Source organism: Cricetulus griseus, chromosome 2 (assembly GCF_003668045.3).
Source record: "Cricetulus griseus strain 17A/GY chromosome 2, alternate assembly CriGri-PICRH-1.0, whole genome shotgun sequence".
In the NCBI taxonomy this organism is placed as follows: domain Eukaryota; kingdom Metazoa; phylum Chordata; class Mammalia; order Rodentia; family Cricetidae; genus Cricetulus; species Cricetulus griseus.
Window position 1 is genome coordinate 279,894,497 of NC_048595.1, and position 20,361 is coordinate 279,914,857.

Below are 20,361 nucleotides of genomic sequence, written 5' to 3' on the forward strand. Positions count from 1 at the left end.
ATAACGCTGCATTAAAGTAACAGAAGGTTAAAAACAGTTTGGGGCCTTAAAATTTGGGGACTGGTACTTTCCTGTTGCTGTGGTAAAACACCATTACCAAGAGTAACTTATAGAAGAAAGAGTTTGCTTTGGGTTCCAGAGGGGTAAGAGTCCATCATGGCAGAGTGGCATGACAGGAAGCAGCAGGCTGGCTGGCAGGAACAGGAAGCTGAGAATCACATCGTGAAATGCAAGCACAAAGCAGAGAGAGCAAACCGGAAGTGACATGAGACTTTCAGTCTCATTGGACCACCCCCTGTGACTTACTTCCTCCAGCAAGGCCACACCAATTAAACTCCCTAAACAGTGCCACCAACTGAGGGCCAAGTATTCAAATTCCTGAGACTTGAAGCTGGGGGGGGGGGGGTTGCATATTTTCATTTAAGCCACAACAGGTGGTTGCTGCGGTTGTGGTTTGGTATTTTGAGACAGGGTCTGACTATGTAGCCCAGGCTGGTCCTGCCTTGGCCTCCTGAGGGCTGGGATTCCAGCATGTGCCACCACAGTCCTTTCGAGTTTTATTTTGTATGGCTTTGCTGTAGTTGTCACTTTGTTGTTTTTCAGCTGCATATGACAGGGAGGTGGGGAAACTAGCCCCGTTGCCCACTGACTCACTTTAGTTTAAGAATATTAGAGGACCACAGTAATTATTTTCCAAGATCCTATTAAGATAATAAAGCTGAGACCCTTTAATAAATTTCCTCATGTTCAGTGGCCCCCAACCATAAAATCATTTCATCACTACTTCATAACCTTAATTTTGCTGGTGCTATGAATTGTAAGTATCTGGCATGCAGGTTATCTGATACGCTACCCCTTATGGGGTCACACCCCACCAGTTGAGAACTGCTGTAAGGGATGTTCACATGATCAGACATGACAAGGAACATAATAGAAGGATGAAACCCTTGAACAACTGCCATACAGAGAATGGAATGTTAGTAAGTAGTCATCTTGGTTGGATCTTATGTCCTTCAGAAGTTCACATGTTCACAAGGCTTGGTCCCCAGCAGTTGGGACTTCTGAGAAATGGAGTCTAATTGGAGGATATAGGTCATTAGGAACGTGCCATTAAGGGTATTCTGGGACCCTACTCCCTTCTCCCCATCCTCTCTCTGCTCTCTGGCTGTCATGAGGTGAGCGGCTTGCCTGTCTATACCCTCTTATTGTTATGCTCTGCCTCATTACAGGTCCCTAGCAATGGGCTGAAATCTCATAGTTCCCATGAATAAACATCTCTTTCCATTAGTTGTTTATCTCAGCTGTTTTGTTACAGTGACAGAAACTGGCTAACATCCCGGGGCCAAGAAGCCCAACCCTGAGTGCATTTAGAGAAGACAATAGGGTCTGCCTGAGCCCCAAGTAGACTGATTAAGTTCCTGCCATAACTCCTCTCAGTGATGGACTGTGATGTAGGGATGTAAGCCATTGAACCCTCTCCTCCCCAGGTTGCTTTTAGTCAGACTGTTTATCATAGCTCCAGAAGCAAACTAGGATTTAAGAGCCGCCCTGGACTAGGTGCCCCAGCAAATAGGAATATTGGTCATGGTGAAGCTAGAGTGATGCCTTGTTTACCCAGAACACCCCACCATTGGACATAAACATATAGTCAGGGTTTCCGAGGTGACATAAAGGACCACACAGACACCAAAGCCAGTGCCACTGGTGTTATCTTCTACCACCCCAGTGGGAACTTGCAATAGAAGAAATTCCTATTGTCACTTCCTAATGGTGAGGCTGTCTGAAGGGCTGTGTGCAGATCCACTCCCAAGGATACTTTCCATCCCCTCTAGGATTGTGTTATGGTGATTCTTGCTGGAACTGAGCATGCAGTGGGAAATAAGGCTATCTGGCCACCTGCCCCTTGAGGTCCATTAAATGTCACTGAGAAGTCTTGTTTGACTCTTCCAGATATAATTGATATATATTGTTTGGGGAGAAAAGCCTTATGAGGCTGAGTGTGTGCGATAAAAGTTAGCTTAGGTCATGTCCATTCCACTTAGCTAAACTGACTAAGCCATCAAATTTGTACTCTGACTGCCACTGCCCACCTGTGGGCCAAGGATGCCTTTAATGCCTCGGTGAATGGATTCAGTAATTCCTCCCTTTCCCACTTCTAACACAGCTGTTAGAGCCAGCACAATAAATTGCCCTTCTGTGTGTCCTTTACCATTCACCTCTCCTCTAAAGTCTGTAATTTTAGAGTAGGAAGATCCACTCCCAACCTCGTTTAAATCCATATTGGAAAAGGTTTTGTTGTGGTTTTTTTTTTTTTTTCCTACATTGCCTTGTGGCTTCATGTAGGAACTTAGCTGAGCTGACAGTCAAGCTCTGCAGGAGCAGGGGTGGGGAATCTTGCCTGCTTTTGCTTAACAGTGTCCGTTTGTTTCCAACCAATTGTGTTATTGACAAACATAAATTATGCATTTAATTTCCCTAGTTTTCTTCCTGTTTCCTTTTGAGTTATCAGAAGTCATTATTTTAAAACTGTGTGTGACCTAAAGAGATCCAAATGGTGAAAGTATAGTAAGATGGCATAATATGAAGAGCTGAACCGCTGGGAAAGTGAAGGGCACACACGCTCTCTAATCTTATTTAAGGGTATGGTGGGGTGCAAATATTCTTCTCATTTTACAGATGAGAAACTTGAGCCTATGAGACATAAACATTTGCCAAGGACCCCACTGCTAGCAAGTGGTATATCCAGGTGAGATCTGCTGACGTCAGTACTGTCCCAAGACGTTCTTCCACGAGAGGAGGAAAAGTATACATGGGAACCGCTGAATGAGGGCTTGTACTTACATGTAACTTTTGAATCAAAGTATGGCCATCTTTTCTAGTTCTTCAGCATACAAACCCTGGTTTAGGGACCCACGGACATCTGTCCACTGGCTCATAAAATGAGTTGTGAGGTTCAGCCCTGTGTCCCAAGAATGAGAAAAGTGACTCGCAAGGGTGTCATCATTTTGCTAAGGACACTCGGCTAATTGCCAGACTGAGACCAGAACTAGACTTTCTTTACTACCAAAATTATCAACAACAAAATACATATGCCATTTTTGTTTGGGTTTGTTGGGATTCTACACCAAGTGCTTATATAATCTATTTAAAATAAATTCCAAGTGGGTTCAATTTTTATAGCTTGGGTACAGAAAGGATTGTCAATTACCCCTCAGTGCCCACTTGGAAGTGTTTTTCTCTAGTTCCCTAATGAGAACTATGAGATTATAAGTGGAGTCAAGTCCTGTGCCCAAGACCTAGCTGTGTAAGCGTGCCAGCCTTAGGCAAGGGAGGATGTTGTAGAGGATCACAGAATCCAAGGTCCTGTGGAACAAATCAAGTTTGCTTGGCTACAGTCACTTCTATAGTGGTGTAATTTAGGTCTTCCCACTCTAAATTTTAAAAATTCAGATGTGAGTTTTCAAGATTTTTTAAAAGCACTCTTCCTCGAGAAGCACAATATGCAAAGGAAAAAACAAAAAGCAAAGAATAAGCCTCCACCCCCGCACCCTAGTCAGAACTGCTGCCATGAAGAGAGCAGATTCCGGCAAGTGTGTGGGGAGAAGAGGAAGCCTGCACACTGCTGGTGAGAATGCCCACTGGTGTCGCCACTGCTGAAGTCAGTGCGGAGGTTCCTCAGAAAACTAAAATTAGAACTTCCGTGTGACGAAGCTACACCATGTGCAGGCAGATCTCAAAGGAACTGAAGGCAGCGTCACTCCACGGTACCTGCTACACACACCCATGTTTATTGCTGCACATCTTACAATAACCAAGAGACGCAACCAGCTTAGAGGTCCAGAAACGATGAATGAGTAAAGAAAACATGACATGATAAATGTGCACACATTAATGCACAAATACACGAACACACAACACACACATGCATACACAGAAACACACACGATGTGCATACATGGATGCAGGTGCGCGAAGTTCACAACCATCTGTAACTCCAGTTCTAGGGATCCTAACTCCTCCTCCTGGCCTCTGTTGGGCACCTGGCATGCAACTGGTACACAAATATATGTGTAGGCAAAACACTCATATACCTAAAATAAATTTTAAAAACTGAAGGAGTGAGAAAAGAGGACATTGTGAGATCACTTTAAAATTACGTATGTGCTAAGAGAAGCGTATCACAAAAAGATGGTCATAATAAAGTCTCCCACCAAATTAAAAGTCAGTAGTTATGGGAGGACTCTGTTGTCCCTAGAAACCGAGAAGCCCCTTTGGAACAAGACACTGAATTGAGATTCCATTTCCCAAGTCAGGCCTTCAGTCAGACTGTGTAAGTGGTCAGGAAATGATTCCCGAAGGCCTTCGTCTTGAGCATGCCGTCTGCGTCCTTGAGCGATGGATATTGAATACTGCCCTTGACCTTCTGCCGGAGACATATTTTATTTACTTCTTCCTATAGAATTTCCTTAGCAGGGCTGTAATGAGCACTGTTCGTCATTCTAATGGGTTCAAATGGAACCTCTTGAAGTCCCCCAGGATGTGCCTTGGTCTAAGAAAAGAAGCCTAGTCAACTGCACTCTCCGGAATTTACGACTTCCCACAGGTTGACATGGCAGGGTTATTTGTGGTGTCCTATAGGGACATGGCCTTCTGAAACCCCATAGCAGAATAGCCCCACTCCTACCCTTTTCACGGACCAGCCAACTCCCTGCACCTTCACCCTTCAGCTCCACCAGGGTCTGGACGTAAGCCCATCCACTCAGTTTCCACCCTACCCCTGGTCATCCCAAACTCCTGTTAGCTGTGCTAACAGAGCCCATATGTGGTTTCATGTGAGAGAAAACCTGAGAACCATACCGCTGCCTTTGAAAGTGAAAGGACACCAACGTTCCCAAACCCTGTTGTTTTCTTGCTGATAACCTTAGAAGTTGTGCAGCATCTCTGAAATGTAGAAACCCTTGATGATACTGTTAGAGAGACTTCATAATCATTTATCAGATGTCTGTACACATAAACAAACTCAGCATGGTGGGTGATTAGCTCAAAATTCACTAAGGATTAAATCTTACAGAATTAATATAAACATTAATTAAATGCCTATTGTATACCTGTGGGCTGGCAGATAGCCACTAGGGCCACTGTGAAGCACAAGAATAGGACTTTCTTTATCAGGCTTAATGTTAGTATTCAGGCATCTGTACTGGCCTGTCCTTGGGGTTCTGACAGGATATGCCCTCAGCTTCAGTCACTAAGAGCACCACCTGTGCACATTGACTGTGTTCCTTTTTAAAAGGGCCCTGTCCACCTCCCATCTCTGTGTGTGTGTCTTTCTCCCTCGCTCTATCTGTCTGTTCTTCTCTCTCCCCCCATCTCTCTCTCCCCCTTTCCACTCTCCTTTCTCCTGCTGCTCCTGTCTCCAGAGGCTGGTCTCCCCCCTTCCCTTTCCCCTTTTTATGATCCTTTCCCCCCCCAAAAAAAAACACCTCTATGCTTGAACCCTGTCACATGGCATCTTTCTCTCAAATGCTGCTTTTCTTAAACTAGAACACTTATGATCCAACTAAATGTTCCAGCCTCCAGGAGATGAGAGAAGCAGAATATTCAGCCAAGCAGTCATACCCGGACCTGCCCAGGCCATGCACATACATGGCCAGTGTACCCAGATATTGAGAGGTGAAAAGGAAGTTTTCTTAGGAAGTCTGAATTCTCTCTCTCTCTCTGTCTGCCTAAGAGTTTCCAGTGAAATGTGTGTTAATTTTTTTAAATGTTTGTCACTCAGCAAAGCCCTGCTAAGACCATGAGGCTTTTCACCACTGTATCTTCTCTCCTAGGACATCAATGAGTGCATTCTGGAAAACTACCCTGAGTGTTCCAACCCCAGGTTGTTTTACATCATTCCGTATTTCTGTGGACAGCACCCCAGATGTAGGTAAGCGCACTGGGAAAAGCACCCCGCCACACTGGCACTCTGTGGGACCCTTCTGCAGGAAGTCCCTCAATCTTTTGGACTTCAGTTCATGATGACAGTAGTTCTTCAAGAATATAATTTGCCATCCTGAGTGTAATAAAAGGAATGTGAGGCTCCATGACACAGAGATAGGGGTGATTACATACAGCTATATAACAGGAACACCTATCAAACCTATTCATCTACCCAAAACACGGCTGTCACCACCAACCAACAAGACAATGGAGACCAGCATCAGGTGGCCAGCCTGGTCCCTTACAGTGATCATTTGTAACCGACAACCATATCTGTGTTTTGCAGATATGGTACATGGGGTCCAATACTCTGGAAGCACACATGCAATTTGATGGTATCTCTAATGAGATACAATCCCACAGAATAGTGATTCTTAGCCTCTGGGTTGTGACCCCTTTGAGAGTCGAAGGACCCTTTTACAGGGGTCACCTAAGAATATCAGAAAACACAGATGTTTAAATTATGATTCATTAACAGTAGCAAAAATACATTTATGAAGTAGCAAAGAAAACGTTATGGTTGGGGTCACCACAACAAAAGGAGCTGTATTAAAGGGCCACAGCATTAGGAAAGTTGAGAGCCACTGACATAGAAAGAGAGGATTTCCAGAGATCAAGCCGTCCTGACTTGAACATAGAGCCTTCTTCACACTGTGACTTCTCGGGTAGACAGCATCCCCCAGGGCAGGCACAAGCATTCCTAGCTGCTTTTCTAGGTGGTACTGAAGTAGCTATAGCTGAAATGATGTGCATTGTTCTAAGTACATGTCTACAACCCAGAGAAGAAAAGGTTGCAACCATGAATTACGGCCTTAGAGAGGTGGAACTGCGGCTTGCTTCCAGGTGGGACACTGAGTAGGAGGAGAGGGTCTTTGTGTCCTAGCCATGGAGTGGAGAGACATGGCTGATTCTAAGTTGTGACATTCTTGGCATCTTTTGGCTCATGGGTTTCATTTCTGTTTGATTGTGAGTTGGGTTGTTGGTGTTGTTTTGCTTAGCTTACTGTAACAGGAGAGAGTTCTTAGGATGCAAAGGCCAGGATTTATCAATATCCTGGTTCAGGCAGTCTTCCCCCATCATTTACACTGATGGTCAGTAAATGGTTTGCAGCCAGTGCTTCAGCAGCTGAGGATACAACATCAAGTGACTTACTTTTTTATGGATGTAACACGAAAATAAATGGCCCAGAGACTGATACTGTGGTTCAAGCTGAAGTTCAGAAAAGCAAAGCAGCCGGCCACTAATCCTTACCTCTACCTCAGGCTGAAAGGGCTGACCCACGAGCTCTCCTCAGCATGGCTGGAGACTGAATGCTTCCTACTGAATGCCAGACACTGATTTGTATATCTCTCATGAGTCCTGGGATTAAAGGCATGTGAGCTACAATTCTCTTTTAGCCTGATTCACTCTTGTGTAGATCTGGGTGGCTTTGAACTCCCAGAGATCCATCTATCTTTTAATCCTGAGTCCTACAATTAAAGGTGTGTACCTGGCTTCTATGGATTGTGGCTGACTTTGCTTTCTGAATCCTGAGGCAAGCTTTAATAAATCATAAATAATATGTCACCATATATGGAGGTGTTTACTCAAGGACTGTGATTCTAACTCCCTAAAGTGGGCCTCAAATTGGTTCTTCCCAAACCTTGGGCAGTGTCCTTGGGTGCCTTACCTAGTTCACATGAGGGTCCCCAGACTCCCTCTACCAATATCACTCTTTTGAACTTTACAGCTATCTTTTGTAGCAGGTAAGCCTTGTTTTGTTGTTGTTTCAAGATTGACCTTGGCTTGTCCAAATTCCTCCAAACCTGACCTATAATGAAATCCGGCTCTTCCCCTTCTATAATTCAAACAAACAATAACAGCAAAAACCAACGTTAATGTTTTTAAAAGGATGAGATGATTAGCAGTCATGATTGGACACTAGTTTTGATCACTACAAGAATATTGTCTGTGACTCTAAGTGCATTAAATGGGTTCCACTTGGTTCATCTATACAAAAGCCATTCTAACCATCTGCTTGGGACCTAAGTGTCTGTGCCTATCATTGTCTTTCATTAAATACTTAGATAGGCATATTCATTTCAAGGCCCTGGCCCTTGTGTGCATATTTTTTAAAAAAAAAAATGCCTCTGCTAGAGAAACCCTAGGAGAGTGGGCTGTTCTAAAGTAGGCTACACCTAGGCTAGACCTAGAAGAAATTCAGGTTAGGGTTTACACAAATGCGATGTGTGGTGGCGGGAGGGGTGGAGGCAGAAGAATTCAACTTTCCATCTTCCATGGGTTGTTACTGCACATCACGGGGGCTTTGATGTAAGTGACTTTCTTGTCTGTCAAGGGAGCCTGGCGAGTGGGCACTGGAGCGTGCCAAACTGAACGTGAATGAAAACTTCCTGCTCGTGGGGATTCTGGAGGAGCTGGAGGATGTGCTGCTTTTACTGGAAAGATTTTTACCTCATTACTTCAAGGGCGTGCTCAGCATCTACAAGGACCCAGGTAACTCCATGTGTAAGCCCTCTCCCCTGTAGGGTCCTCTGCTCCGGGGCTTTCTTGCCTTGACAATGACTTGAGAGATGAAGGTATGATATAATATCTTATTTCCCCGGGCTTTCAAAGACAGAAGAGAAGCATGAGCTTTTGACTGTAAAACCTCAAGCTTTAAGGTAAAACAGACTCACCTCAGTGGGAATCATGGTGGATTCCATGGCAGTCGAGGAGTGGTTGAGGCTGGGGACAAACACTCCAAGCAGACAGAGCTTGAGTGAGAAGTTTTCTTAGAAAGGGGAGGAAGGGGGAAGGAAAGAGAAGAGAGGTAAAGAGACACGGAGAGAGGACAGAAGAGAAGAGAGAGACAGGAAAAGTCCTGTCTGCCCCAGAGGAACAGCCGGAAGAGAGCTGGAAAATAAAGCGTAAGTGGGCGGGTGGAGGGGTGGTGCGGGTGCGGGGGGAGAGGGTCTGTCTTTTAAAGGGGCCCTTTGCATCTGCATCCAGCCTACACAGTCATGGAACCCTAGGCTGACCAGAGTACCGCCTGAGTGCATTCTGCCAGTGACAGGGGCAGGCCAGTGTAATGCCTGAATCCTTACACCATAGGCTTACCCTAGCCCATTGCTGGAAACAAAGGATGTAGATACATACACTCGCACACCTGGAGCTCCTAGATGCAAACAGGAATGGGGGAAGAGCTACTTGAGATAAGGCAGCTGGGCCCTACCCTACTGTCACACAAGCACTCTAGCGTGTAAAATCCTGGCAGTAGATTAGACAGGGGAAGCAAATTGAAAATGCAATTAAGCTTTTATTCTCACAAACCAAGTGTCCCCAAATAGAAGAGGCAAAGCGATTGCAGGACAGCCCACCGTATCACTGTGAATATAATTAATTTTGGAAATCCATCGTTTGTTTTCTTCTCATTATTATTTAGCCCTCTTGCAGCTCTCCTGTTCTTCTTAATCTACCGGTGCACAGCAAGGCTTGCGTACTTACTCACCCATCAGTCTGCAGCTTTGTGCTGTTGAGAGAAGGCATATATATGACCTGTTAGAAAAAGCAGACAGAGGAATACACTCCCAAAGACTGCAGACAGTCTGGGACAGGGGGCATATCCGCATCACCAAGGCCCAGGCAAACTTGCCTTTGCCTTGGGGAGCCCTTATGCTGAGGCCCTGCCATTTGGATAAATAGCTGGCAGATGCTTCGAACGCCTCCCAGCCCTCTCATTCAGAGTCAAAAAAAAAAAAAAATCTAATTTATCTGCACGTATTATGTCAGAAAACCCAAAGGTGAGCCCTGCCTTGAGTCTTCTCATCAGGAAAATCAGTTTGAAGAGCTAGAAGCCTTCAGCAGCTGAGTTTGGAAACTGAAACTTCATCTGCCCTTGCAACAACAGGCACATGAAGGAGTTTGCATGAGTTAAATGTGAAGGGCATCCACACTCCGATGTGTCTGAGGATGGTGGCTCTCTAAGACATTGTGGGCCCTACTCTGAGCAGGGAAAGAGCTTACCCTACATTAGAGTCTTTAAAGGAAGAATTCAGTCATTCTCCAGTGGACCTTTTGTCTGTCTGTCTGTCTCGATTTCTGTCTCCCTCTCTGCAGGCCTCTTGTATATGAGGGTGTGCGTATGTGCTCAAGTGTATGTGTGCTTGTGTCTGTGTGTCTCCACCTATTTGTGTATGTGTGTGTGTGCACGTGTGTGAGTATCACAGTATGAGATGACGAACTAAATGAATCTTGGTGACACATCCTTATCCAGACATCTGTTAGGGATGAAGACTTGCTAATTTAGATGAAGACATTTGCATCTCCATTCTTAAACACATACAAAACTCCAACAAAAAGCACATCCCAAAGGGGCACTTGCCTAGCTATCGCAGGAATCATTCTTATTGACTTCCTATTTTCTCCAGTTAACTAGGTGACATCTCAGAAATGGTGGGCCTTGATCCCATGATCTGTACACACATCAATTAAAGTAGAAAAGATTTGTGACAATTGGATTGCTGTTAGCTCTTTTACCTACAGCTACAGCCTTCCCACCAATAAATTAAAGCTCTCTTTCCCCTTTGCGTTTGGCAGTAACATGTTAAAGGCCTCGGAAGGAGTAAGGGGCATCTGGTATTCTTGTGTAGTGGGATGAAAGGGCTTCCAAAAACCCAATGCAGCTGTTCTGGGGGCTTACACAATGCCATGCATCTATGCTACTCTCAGAGTGCGTATTGACTGCCCTAGTCCTACCCCTTTTCTAATAGCAAAGTGATAAAAAGAATAATTCCTGGCACAGAGAGGACCCCAAGGCCCCTCCTTTCTGTTCTAAACTATGTTACTGAGAATATGTGTGACAATACATTTATAAACCCCTGTTTATAACGCCGGTCTATCTCTCTGCTGTCGTGAAGTGTGTGCATGACAAAATGAACCTTGGACCAAGAGTTCAAGAACTTCTGTGTACTGCGGTTGCATGGCAATGTCTTCTGCTGCTCCCTTATGATGGCACTGGAGGCCAAGCAAGCAAATGGTTCATCTGTCAACAATTTCTCTGTCCCCAAGGCAGAGGATGAGGGGTGAGCAGAAACTCCTGACCACCTCCTTCTTGTATCTGGGCTTCTGCGAACACAAAGTGCCATATTGTCTGCCACTGATATGTGCTGGTAGGTTACAGCCAGACAGGTGACAGGAGGTATGGATGTCTTTAATCTACTCACACCAGACCACCTTACTCTCACACTAAAATCATGGTGCTTCCTCCATTCAAGGATGTTAGGGCTGATAGTATAATTCAGTTATAGAGCTCTTGCCTAGCATGCCTATGGCCTGGATTTGATCCCCAACACTGGAAAACACACGTTCAGAATTTTAATTTGGCTCTGTTAGTAAAGCACTTGTTAAAGGCATGAGGATTTGAATTCGGATCCCCATACTCATTTAAGTGTCAGGCACAGTGCACATTAGCTGAGATACATTAACTGGACCTCCATAAAGTTTAAATATTAGTATAAAGTGTCTTCTTTTTTAAAATTAAATTCCTCCAATGATTTTGGAAAGAGACAATTTTTGCCTGATGATAATCTATCCCAGCACCAGAGAGACAGAGACTAGCAGATGCCTGGAACTCACAGGCCAGCCAGTCTAGTTGAATCATTGAGCTATCGGTTCAGTGAGAGACCCTATCTCAGAAACAACAACAATAAGGTAGCAGGTCATTGAGGAGGATCCCATTGTTGACCTCAAGCCTCCACAAACACACACTCACACCATCACACTTGCTCACACACGTGCCCTGTGAATCAGTACCTACAGTACACACACACACTCACACACATGCCCAGGTGAATCAGTACCTTCAGTACACACACACACACCTCACACACATGCCCACATGAATTAGTACCTACAGTACACACACACCCACACCTTATAACCAAATAGACTGAAAGATCAGAACAAAGAAACACTAAAATGTGAGACACCGAGGATTCTGGGAGCTGTGACCACTGTGGATTCACTAGCCACCTGGAAGAATGAATTAATATGCAAACTCTTCAGTGGCTGTCTATCACAGGCTATATGCCCTGTTATTGAACAACACAACTGCAGGTGCCTGGTTAGTTTTAGTCATTGGGACCTCTACAGTGACACTGACTACATGTGCATGACTTTCATACCAAGCACTGGGTTTTTAGGGACAGGAGAACTAGCAAAAATGGTCGTGTCTTTTAATTGGATGAAGTGTCACTTATTTTCAGATAGGAATTGTGATAGCTTTCAAGCTACTACTGCCTGTTCTAACATTTAGTGCCATTTAGTGAAGCCAGTACCTATCCTAAATACCGCTCTAACTGTGTCTTCCCCATTCTTTACTGCAGAAAGGTATGTTGTCATTGAGCAAGTTTGTCTCTGGCCATTTGGATAACTGGTCTTATAATTAAAAACAAATAATTTTGAATTAATGTTTGACTGTTATGAGACCCAGATAGCATATCTCAGAAGAAGTTCGTGATTATAAGTAATTAATATGAAATAGAATTTAAGGTTTCAACATGATGGATACACGGAGAGTAAGCCCAGGTGTTCCGGGTCATTTCAAATGCTAGGGCCCCTGCAGTATGTTTCCTCAATGAGTCTTCAGACCTGACTGAGTTGGAGTTAGAGAACAAGGACTACACTGACTTTAACGGAGAAGAAATGCCTCACTGGTGTAGCAGGTGCATCTTGTATTTACTTTGCTTGGTGCTGTGACCAAATACATGACAAAGTAGCAACCTAAGGGTTTGTGTGGAAACCATGATGGGGAAGGTGCCTCAGCAGCAATGTGAGGGAGCTGGTCACACTGCCTCCGCTGTCTGTAAGCAAGGAGAGAGAGGTCAGAATGAGGCCAGCGCTCATTCTCTCTCTCTCTCTCTCTCTCTCTCTCTCTCTCTCTCTCTCTCCCTCCCTCCCTCCCTCCCTCCCTCCCGCCCCCCCTCTCTCTCTCTCTCTCTCTCTCTCTCTCTCTCTCTCTCTCTCTCTCTCTCTCTCTCTCTCTCTCTCTCTCTCTCTCTCTCTCTCTCTCTCTAATTCAGTCTAGGATACCACCCCATAGGAGGGTGTCACCCACCAGCGGGTGGTTTTTCTCTCCTCACTCAAACCTTCTTGGAAGCACTTTCATAGCGCACCCAAATATATATTTTCATGGTGACTCTCAGTCCAATCAAGTTTACAGTGAGGACAGACCACCACACCTCTCTACTTCTTAATGCTTAATCGCCACCACCATTGCTCGTCACTCACCCCCACCCCCGTCTTTTTTTGAATGAGAAACTGAAGCCAGACCAGAGAACTCTATAGTCACATACAAAAGTGGGAGGAAAGACTCCGCCACTTCTGAGCTGTGAGTTTTAAATGCCTGTGTCTCCATTCCTTAACTCAAAACACTGAAATGTTGGGGCGAAGGGGTTCAGTGGTAGAGAGCTTGCCTGCCGTGCTCGGAGTCCTGGAGTTGATCTCCAGTGCCCCAAATACAAATAAACCTAGCATACTGTGAGCTAACAGAATATTTCTCAGACCTGATTTTGTAAGCTAAGATTGTAGTGATGGTAAAAGCCAAAATAAATGAGAAAGTTCATTAAGATCAAACAGCATGTGACTATATGTAATGGGAGCAGCACTAGCGGGGCCCGTAACCAAGTTAGTCTTGTTCAATAGCGCCACCTAGCGGGTGGACAGAACTCTAGGTTCACACACACAAGTTTCATGTGTCCAGTCCTTCTATCTTGTGTTTGAAATGCTTTCTCTTATTAGCATTACTTTAGTATACATCTGATTGTTTCCATCATAAGCATAAACTCCGGAACATGATGGGAAACTCACTATGCATTTACCGAAGGTCTTGAGAACACAGTTGCCAACTATTAGAATCCGTTCCAAACCATTGCCTTAAATACTGACTTTACAAACTAAATTCACTTACAAGGAGGTATTTAAGAAAACATATTCACTTATTTTATAATTCATGTTGACAGAGTACAAATCAAATGCTGCGGCTATTAGTTTGTTTGCTTGTTCCTTGTGCATACATGTGTAAGTTGGGAGACAGCCTCTATTAACTGTGTAGTCGTGTCAAGGTATTGCCTCTCTAAGTCTCAGCTTCCCCACCTGTATGACGTGCATAAATATTATCTATTTCAAAGGGCTGTTGTCACACTGAACTGGCAAGATCCATAGTCCTTAACATATATGAATATTCGGTAATGAGCTACTGTGAGGCAAGCATAACTGTGGGAAACCATGACTTCAGATTTCTCTGTAATTTCTGCAGGCCAGAAGAGAAGGGAAAGGAAACTGTAAGGACTAGACAAAAGGGGTAGGGGAGTCAGGTGGGAAAAGAGACTGGGCAAGAGTGAGGGAAGGAAGCAGAGAGGGGACAAGAGACTTCATAGCTGTGACTGTGGCACCTTCTGCCTTGGAGATGCACCACTTCTGTATTTCTGACTCAAGAAAGGGGGGATTGGTCTCTTCTAGTGAATTTTGTGTTCCTGGGGGAGTATGTCAGCTGGAAACTCTGATACATTGATGTGTTCAGAGGATAGAACATCATCCAAGTCAGTAAGGGCTCCTTGGTATTCCTGAATTCTCACCAGAAATGTCAGTGCATTGGAACTTCGGAATGAGGTCCACCGTTGAGATTTTATCTGGGGCCAGTTACTCTTAACATGCTGAATACTGGACCTTGCACACTGTCTGCTACTTAGTAGATAATGTGCACCCAAATGTTTAATTTGGTTTTATTATCTAAAGGGAGGCTCTTAAAGTTTTGGTCCTGCAAGTTCGTTTTCCATAGCCACGCATTCTCAGGAATGTCATTAATGCATTGTTAGCATTTCTCCAGCAGGAGGCAGCATCTCCCCATTTTCTCTAGAAGGTAACCATGGTTTCCAGACAAAACTCAGTGCATGCAGAGGTGGCACCCATAATGTCTGAACACACGTGTACGATTATGCCGCTAGGGGCCCACTTAGGGGGTCTTGAGTTTCAAACAACCTGAAATTTCATTTTATGGGAGCCACTGGCATTGCAGATATTAGTAAGTTTATCAAGAGTGTGTCTCTGTGTGAAGTTTATATACAAGTGTATATATTGTTAGTTATAAATGTGCATATCTATAATTCTAAAATATCCAAATTAAATAGGTACTGTCTTTCATCTTTCATTTCCATTTTTATTTCTTACTTCCTATTGCTGCTGACGTAAAACAAAAACTTAAAATATCCTGGAGCCTCAATTTAATGATTGTCAGAAGAAATTCAGATAACCTATCTTCAAAACTCAATGAAAGTGCTTAAATAACTTTATTATTGTTGCTGAGACTATGACCCCTCTCTGCTCTTGGTTCATCTCATACCCATATTCTCCATATAGCTTTCATGAGCCATGTCCTGAGCTCAAATTATAATACTATCAGTACTGGACTGTGTGTGTGTGTGTGTGTGTGTGTGTGTGTGTAGACCTATTCATGTGCAAACAGATGCATTATCTCTCCTTTCTTGAGTGTGATCCAAGATCACAAAGCCAGCCACAGAGTCTAAGGGAGGGCAAATTAAAGGGGAGCAATTCTAAGATCACACACACTTCCATGTGTGTAGGTAGGCAGCTTTCTGCCTTCTTGATCAAATCCTCTGAGTTGGGGAAGCAGATTAGTCTTTTTATTTTCTAAGCAAGGAACTCAGGCTTGAAAGAGGCTGTACAACCCACCCACAGTTAACAAACCCCATGGATAGTGCCACTGTCCTAGGTAACAGAAGTGACATTCAAGCTTGAGCCTCCAGAACCACACAAAACAGAAGTTGTGTCCTTCTGAAAAATATTCCTCACAATAACTAATTTGCAGGTTCATGGTGGTTAAGTGTCCATTGTGTTTCCATTTGAAAGCTAAGGCTTAAAGATAAAATCTGCAGGTGCTCTCTGTCAAAGTAAGGTTTATATAATAAAATCCACAAACTTAAAAATAGCCCTAAGGTCTGAAGGTATAGCTCGGTGATAGAGTACCTGCCTGGCAGGTGTGGAGCCATGGGTTTGATTCCCAGCACCGGGAGAAAAGGAAAAGAAAAATCCACCAAAGGTCACCACTGTGTGATGCTCAGCCATGAGTGGTAATCCACGCTGCTGAAAGCAATTTTGAAAATGTGGTACCTTTCTGATGGAAAGTGGGGCGGTAGAGGGAGCTCTAGGTCCTTGGTGCAGCTGATGGCGTGTCAGTGGCTATGGGGAAGAGTGGAATAGAACAGAAGCACCTCCGCCTTCACTTTCAAAAACTTGGAGTATGTTAGAGAACATATTCCTTGGAGAGCTGAGAGGGTTCTGTAACTGGGCCTGGTAGCCCACCATGACTTACAGAACTATTATCTAATGAGGCTACAGCCTCTAGACACATTTATATCAGGGCTTAGATGACAGCATAACACACACACACACACACACACACACACAGAGAGAGAGAGAGAGAGAGAGAGAGAGAGAGAGAGAGAGAGAGAGAGAGAGAGAGAGGAGAGAGAGAGAGAAGAGAGAGAGAGAGAGAGAGAGAGAGAGAGAGAGGAGAGGTGCTCTATCTGCTTCCTCTGTCGTTACTTGTTTTATTGGAAATAGCAACCACCTTGACTGTTTTTTTTTTTTTTTCTTTTGCAAAGATTTACTTATCACATATAAAGTGTTTGTCTGCATGTTTGCCTGCAGGCCAGAAGAGGGCACCAGATCTCATTACAGATGGTTGGGAGCCACCACGTGGTTTCTGGGAATTGAACTCAGGACCTCTGGAAGAGGCACTCTTAACCCCTGAGCCATCTCTCCAACCCTGACTGCTACTTTTTAAGCATATTTTTCATTTGCTTGTCAGTTCCTTTTGCCGTAAGGTCATCCCTCTCTAGGAGAAAGCGTCTTCTTCTACAAGATGTATCTCCAGTGACAGCAACAGAAAGGACTTAGCTTAAAATGGTGGTTTTTCTAATACTAACTTTATAAAAACTACGGCTGAACACGTTAAGCATGTGAGGACGTAGATATAGATGTCTGAATTCTTGCCAGCCCTGGGCAAGGCAGGGTGATATAAAAATGAACAAAGTACATAGAAAACATCCCAAAGAGTCTGGAGTCACATGACCCAGTAGGGCCCAGCCTTAAAGGACTCGTAGCAGTTTGTCACATGGTACGAAAGGCTGCATTTTAAGCAAAACAGATCTGTGAGTGAATGCATGAGAGCTGATACAGCCTGCACTGGCCCATGCCTGGTGATCCTGCCTCCCTGGGCTGAGCCCAGATACCTCTCAGATTCAGCTACCCTTCTGTTTGCACCAGTCTGGACAAGGCCACAGGACCAGTTCTTCCTGTGATGCAACACAGACCTGGGTCACCCACACCAGCTAAGCCACAGCTACTGAAATACCATGTGCCACCCTGTCAGCTTCCTGTTCTGACCATAAAGGCTCTCGTTTCCTTACAGTAACCGAGTGATTCCACGTCCCGAGCTTTTCCACCCAAAGTTCTTCTCCCTTCTCTTCTCCCAGCTTTCCTGCCTGCACCCATTAGTTTCCACTGGTCCTGTGTGCCTTCAGTTACTGCTGGGATTCCCCTCCCAATCTCCTGGTACCAGATACCGACCTACTGGATTCCCTGTCCGCTCTATCCCTCCCTGGCCTCGGCTTGAGCTTCCTTTCTCCCCAGGCGTGGGCCTCTAAGAATCTTCTTCCTGGGTGTTTCTTTTAGTACATCCTCCATCTCATTGGCATTAATCTTTTCTGGGTCCCAGCTTCCCCGCATGGAGAACCCCAAATGCACACATACACATGTCTCCCTAATTTGTACATTGTTCCTAGACCAAGTTGGGGGTATGGTTTCCCCTTTTATGAGTCATTTCCCCTAATGAAAGCTTCTTGGTGACATCTGGGGGCGTGGAGGGGATAACAGTGCTCTGCGTTCAGTGGCTATTTTCCTCTGCTTCAGAATGTAATCACTTCCACTCTGAGTAGTTTTCAGTCAGGCTGACAGTAATATGCTTTGCCCTGCGTGAGATTATGACTAATCTCATCCAAAGTTTCAACTTTGGACTTCCCTGCTTATTGTACCAAGCTGGTCTACTTCTAAAGCCGAGATTAAAGACCTGACCCTGGAGGTGGGTAGCTGTTATTTATAAATCTTTTCACAATGCCTCTGTCCACCCAGGCATCAGCGTGGTGACATAAAAGGACTTGAGGACTGTCTTCATGCTCTGAACTGTGGCTTTACCCACCCTCTTTGTTTAGGAAATATACCCAAGCTGAGGGAAGGGGGGGAGAGAGGACACAGCCCAGCTAAAGGATGGCACAGCCCTAGCCCATTTTGTCTGACTCAGCAATGTACAGGAGATGTTCTGGTTTTTTCCTAGCCAAATCTTTTTCAAGCAGACATATCATTTCTCAGTCTGTGTTTTCGTAGGCTCTCAGACATTTTTGTCAGCCTAGCTGGTCTAGGCTTACAAAGAGTGCGGAACTGTAAAAGGGTACAGTGAAGAAACAGGTCAGGAACTGGCACGACCGTCTGCTGTGTGGTGCCACATGAATGTGGCACCCACATTCATCTGTTCCCCACAGACCCACAGAGAAACCCAGCACGACTCCTATTAACAAGAAGACAGTGGGCCTTGAAGATATCACCTCCCTGGTCTTCCACAGGTTCTTCCATTTGCTTCTTCTTGGCCGGTCAGACATGACTGAAACTGTGCATCAAAGCCCAGGTTCCTAGAATTTTACCCTTTTGTGTTTCTCTATTTATGAAAGCAGTGCCTCATTAACTAAGACCCAGGAATGTCAAAAGCTGCACAGTAGGATCAGCCTTTACGGTCCACCCTCCCTACAAACTCAGCTTTTCAGGCCTGCCACTTTCAGTGTGGTTGCATGAGTCTTCTGACTACCATGCTATTTATTGCTAGTGCGCACAGGCTGCCACATCCCGAGTGATTTACATGAAGTGTCATTTAGTTCTTTTACCCATCACCCTTTCTTCTGCTTCTCCCACCACCCTCCTAATACGACAGGCATTCTGGCCTCACAGCCCCATCTACGTCACTGCCAAGGTGCACTCGTGACCCACACAGCATATCACAGTCCTCGCTCGTATATCACAGCTATATTTGACTTCTAGCACCAGATATTGTTTTTCTCTGGAATTAATTAATGCCTTTCTTTAAAAGAAAACACTTAGATTTCATTGTACCTATCAAATTTTGATGTTGCATCAATATTGTTTTAATATTATTTCAGTATTATCAGATGTCCGTTCTCCGTCCTCCTGAACTCCTCCCTCCCACTCAGAATTCCTAACCTCTTGCTGAAGCTTGGGATCATTCCTCGGGGAGCTCCCACACAGCTCTGCTCAGTTGCCTTTCGTTGCAATTATATGCCAGATCCCCAGTTTCCCAATCCCCTTGAACCCTGTCTCTTGACAGTATTTCATTCTACTTCAAGATGCTCCTGCATCACTTCCTAGTACAAGCCACATGGGATGGGGTGGGGGTTGTCTTATTCCACATTTTGCTACTGGAGCAGAATACCACAGACTGGGTATGTTATGAACACCTCAGGTTTCTTGAACTTGTGGTTCTAGATGGTTGGAAATCCAAGATAGCAAGGCCATGTCTGTTGAGGGACACCTTTATGTCACAGCATGGCAGAAAGGATCAGATGGCAAGAGTGGTGTGTGGTGATTTTGATAAGAATGGTTGGCACTACTTAAGAAGGATTAGGAGGTGTGGCCTTGTTGGAGGAGGAATGTCACTGGGGATGGGCTTTGACAAAAGTTTCAAAAGCCCATGCTAGGTTCAGTTCTCTCTGCCTCTGTCTGTCTGTCTGTCTGTCTGTCTGTCTGTCTGTCTCTCTCTCTCTCTCTCTCTCTCTCTCTCTCTCTCTCTCTCTCTCTCTCTCTCTCTCTCTGCTTCTCTCTCTCTGCTTATAGCTCAGTAGCTCTCAGCTACTGCTCCAGCACCATGTGTGCTGACATGTTCCCCACCATGATGAGAACTGTCTAAATCTCTAAAACTGTAAGCAAGCTCCCTTCTCTAATAAGAGTTGCCTTGATCTTGGTCTTGGTCATGGTCCTGGTGTCTCTTCACAGCAATAGAAAGATGACTAAGTCGGGGAGGAAGGGGGCTGATGCCCTCTGATTTATAGGGAGCCATATGCCAAAGTCACTTTTACCCACTTCCCCGATAACAGCATTAATCTCTCCTCCTGGCCTGATCATTTCTCAAGGCCTGCCTGCCTCTTTGTGGCAGGTACATTTCAGCATGGGTCTTAGAAGGGACACTGGAACTTTAGCAGGAAGTAGTTCCCGGTAGTTCTCGAATGTTTGAGAAGACTAACATTATGTGGCCTCCCTCCA

General features: G+C 44.8%; 1 protein-coding gene across 1 annotated transcript in view; it reads left to right on the forward strand.

Annotated features, from left to right (window-relative positions):
- Positions 1-20,361, forward strand: part of Ust (uronyl 2-sulfotransferase) — a 265,029-nt gene that overhangs the window by 214,218 nt on the left and 30,450 nt on the right. Inside the window, exons 6-7 of the mRNA XM_027402046.2 lie at positions 5,832-5,929; positions 8,318-8,475. Of these exons, the coding sequence (XP_027257847.1) occupies positions 5,832-5,929; positions 8,318-8,475 (256 nt within the window). The remainder of the gene's footprint in view (positions 1-5,831; positions 5,930-8,317; positions 8,476-20,361) is intronic.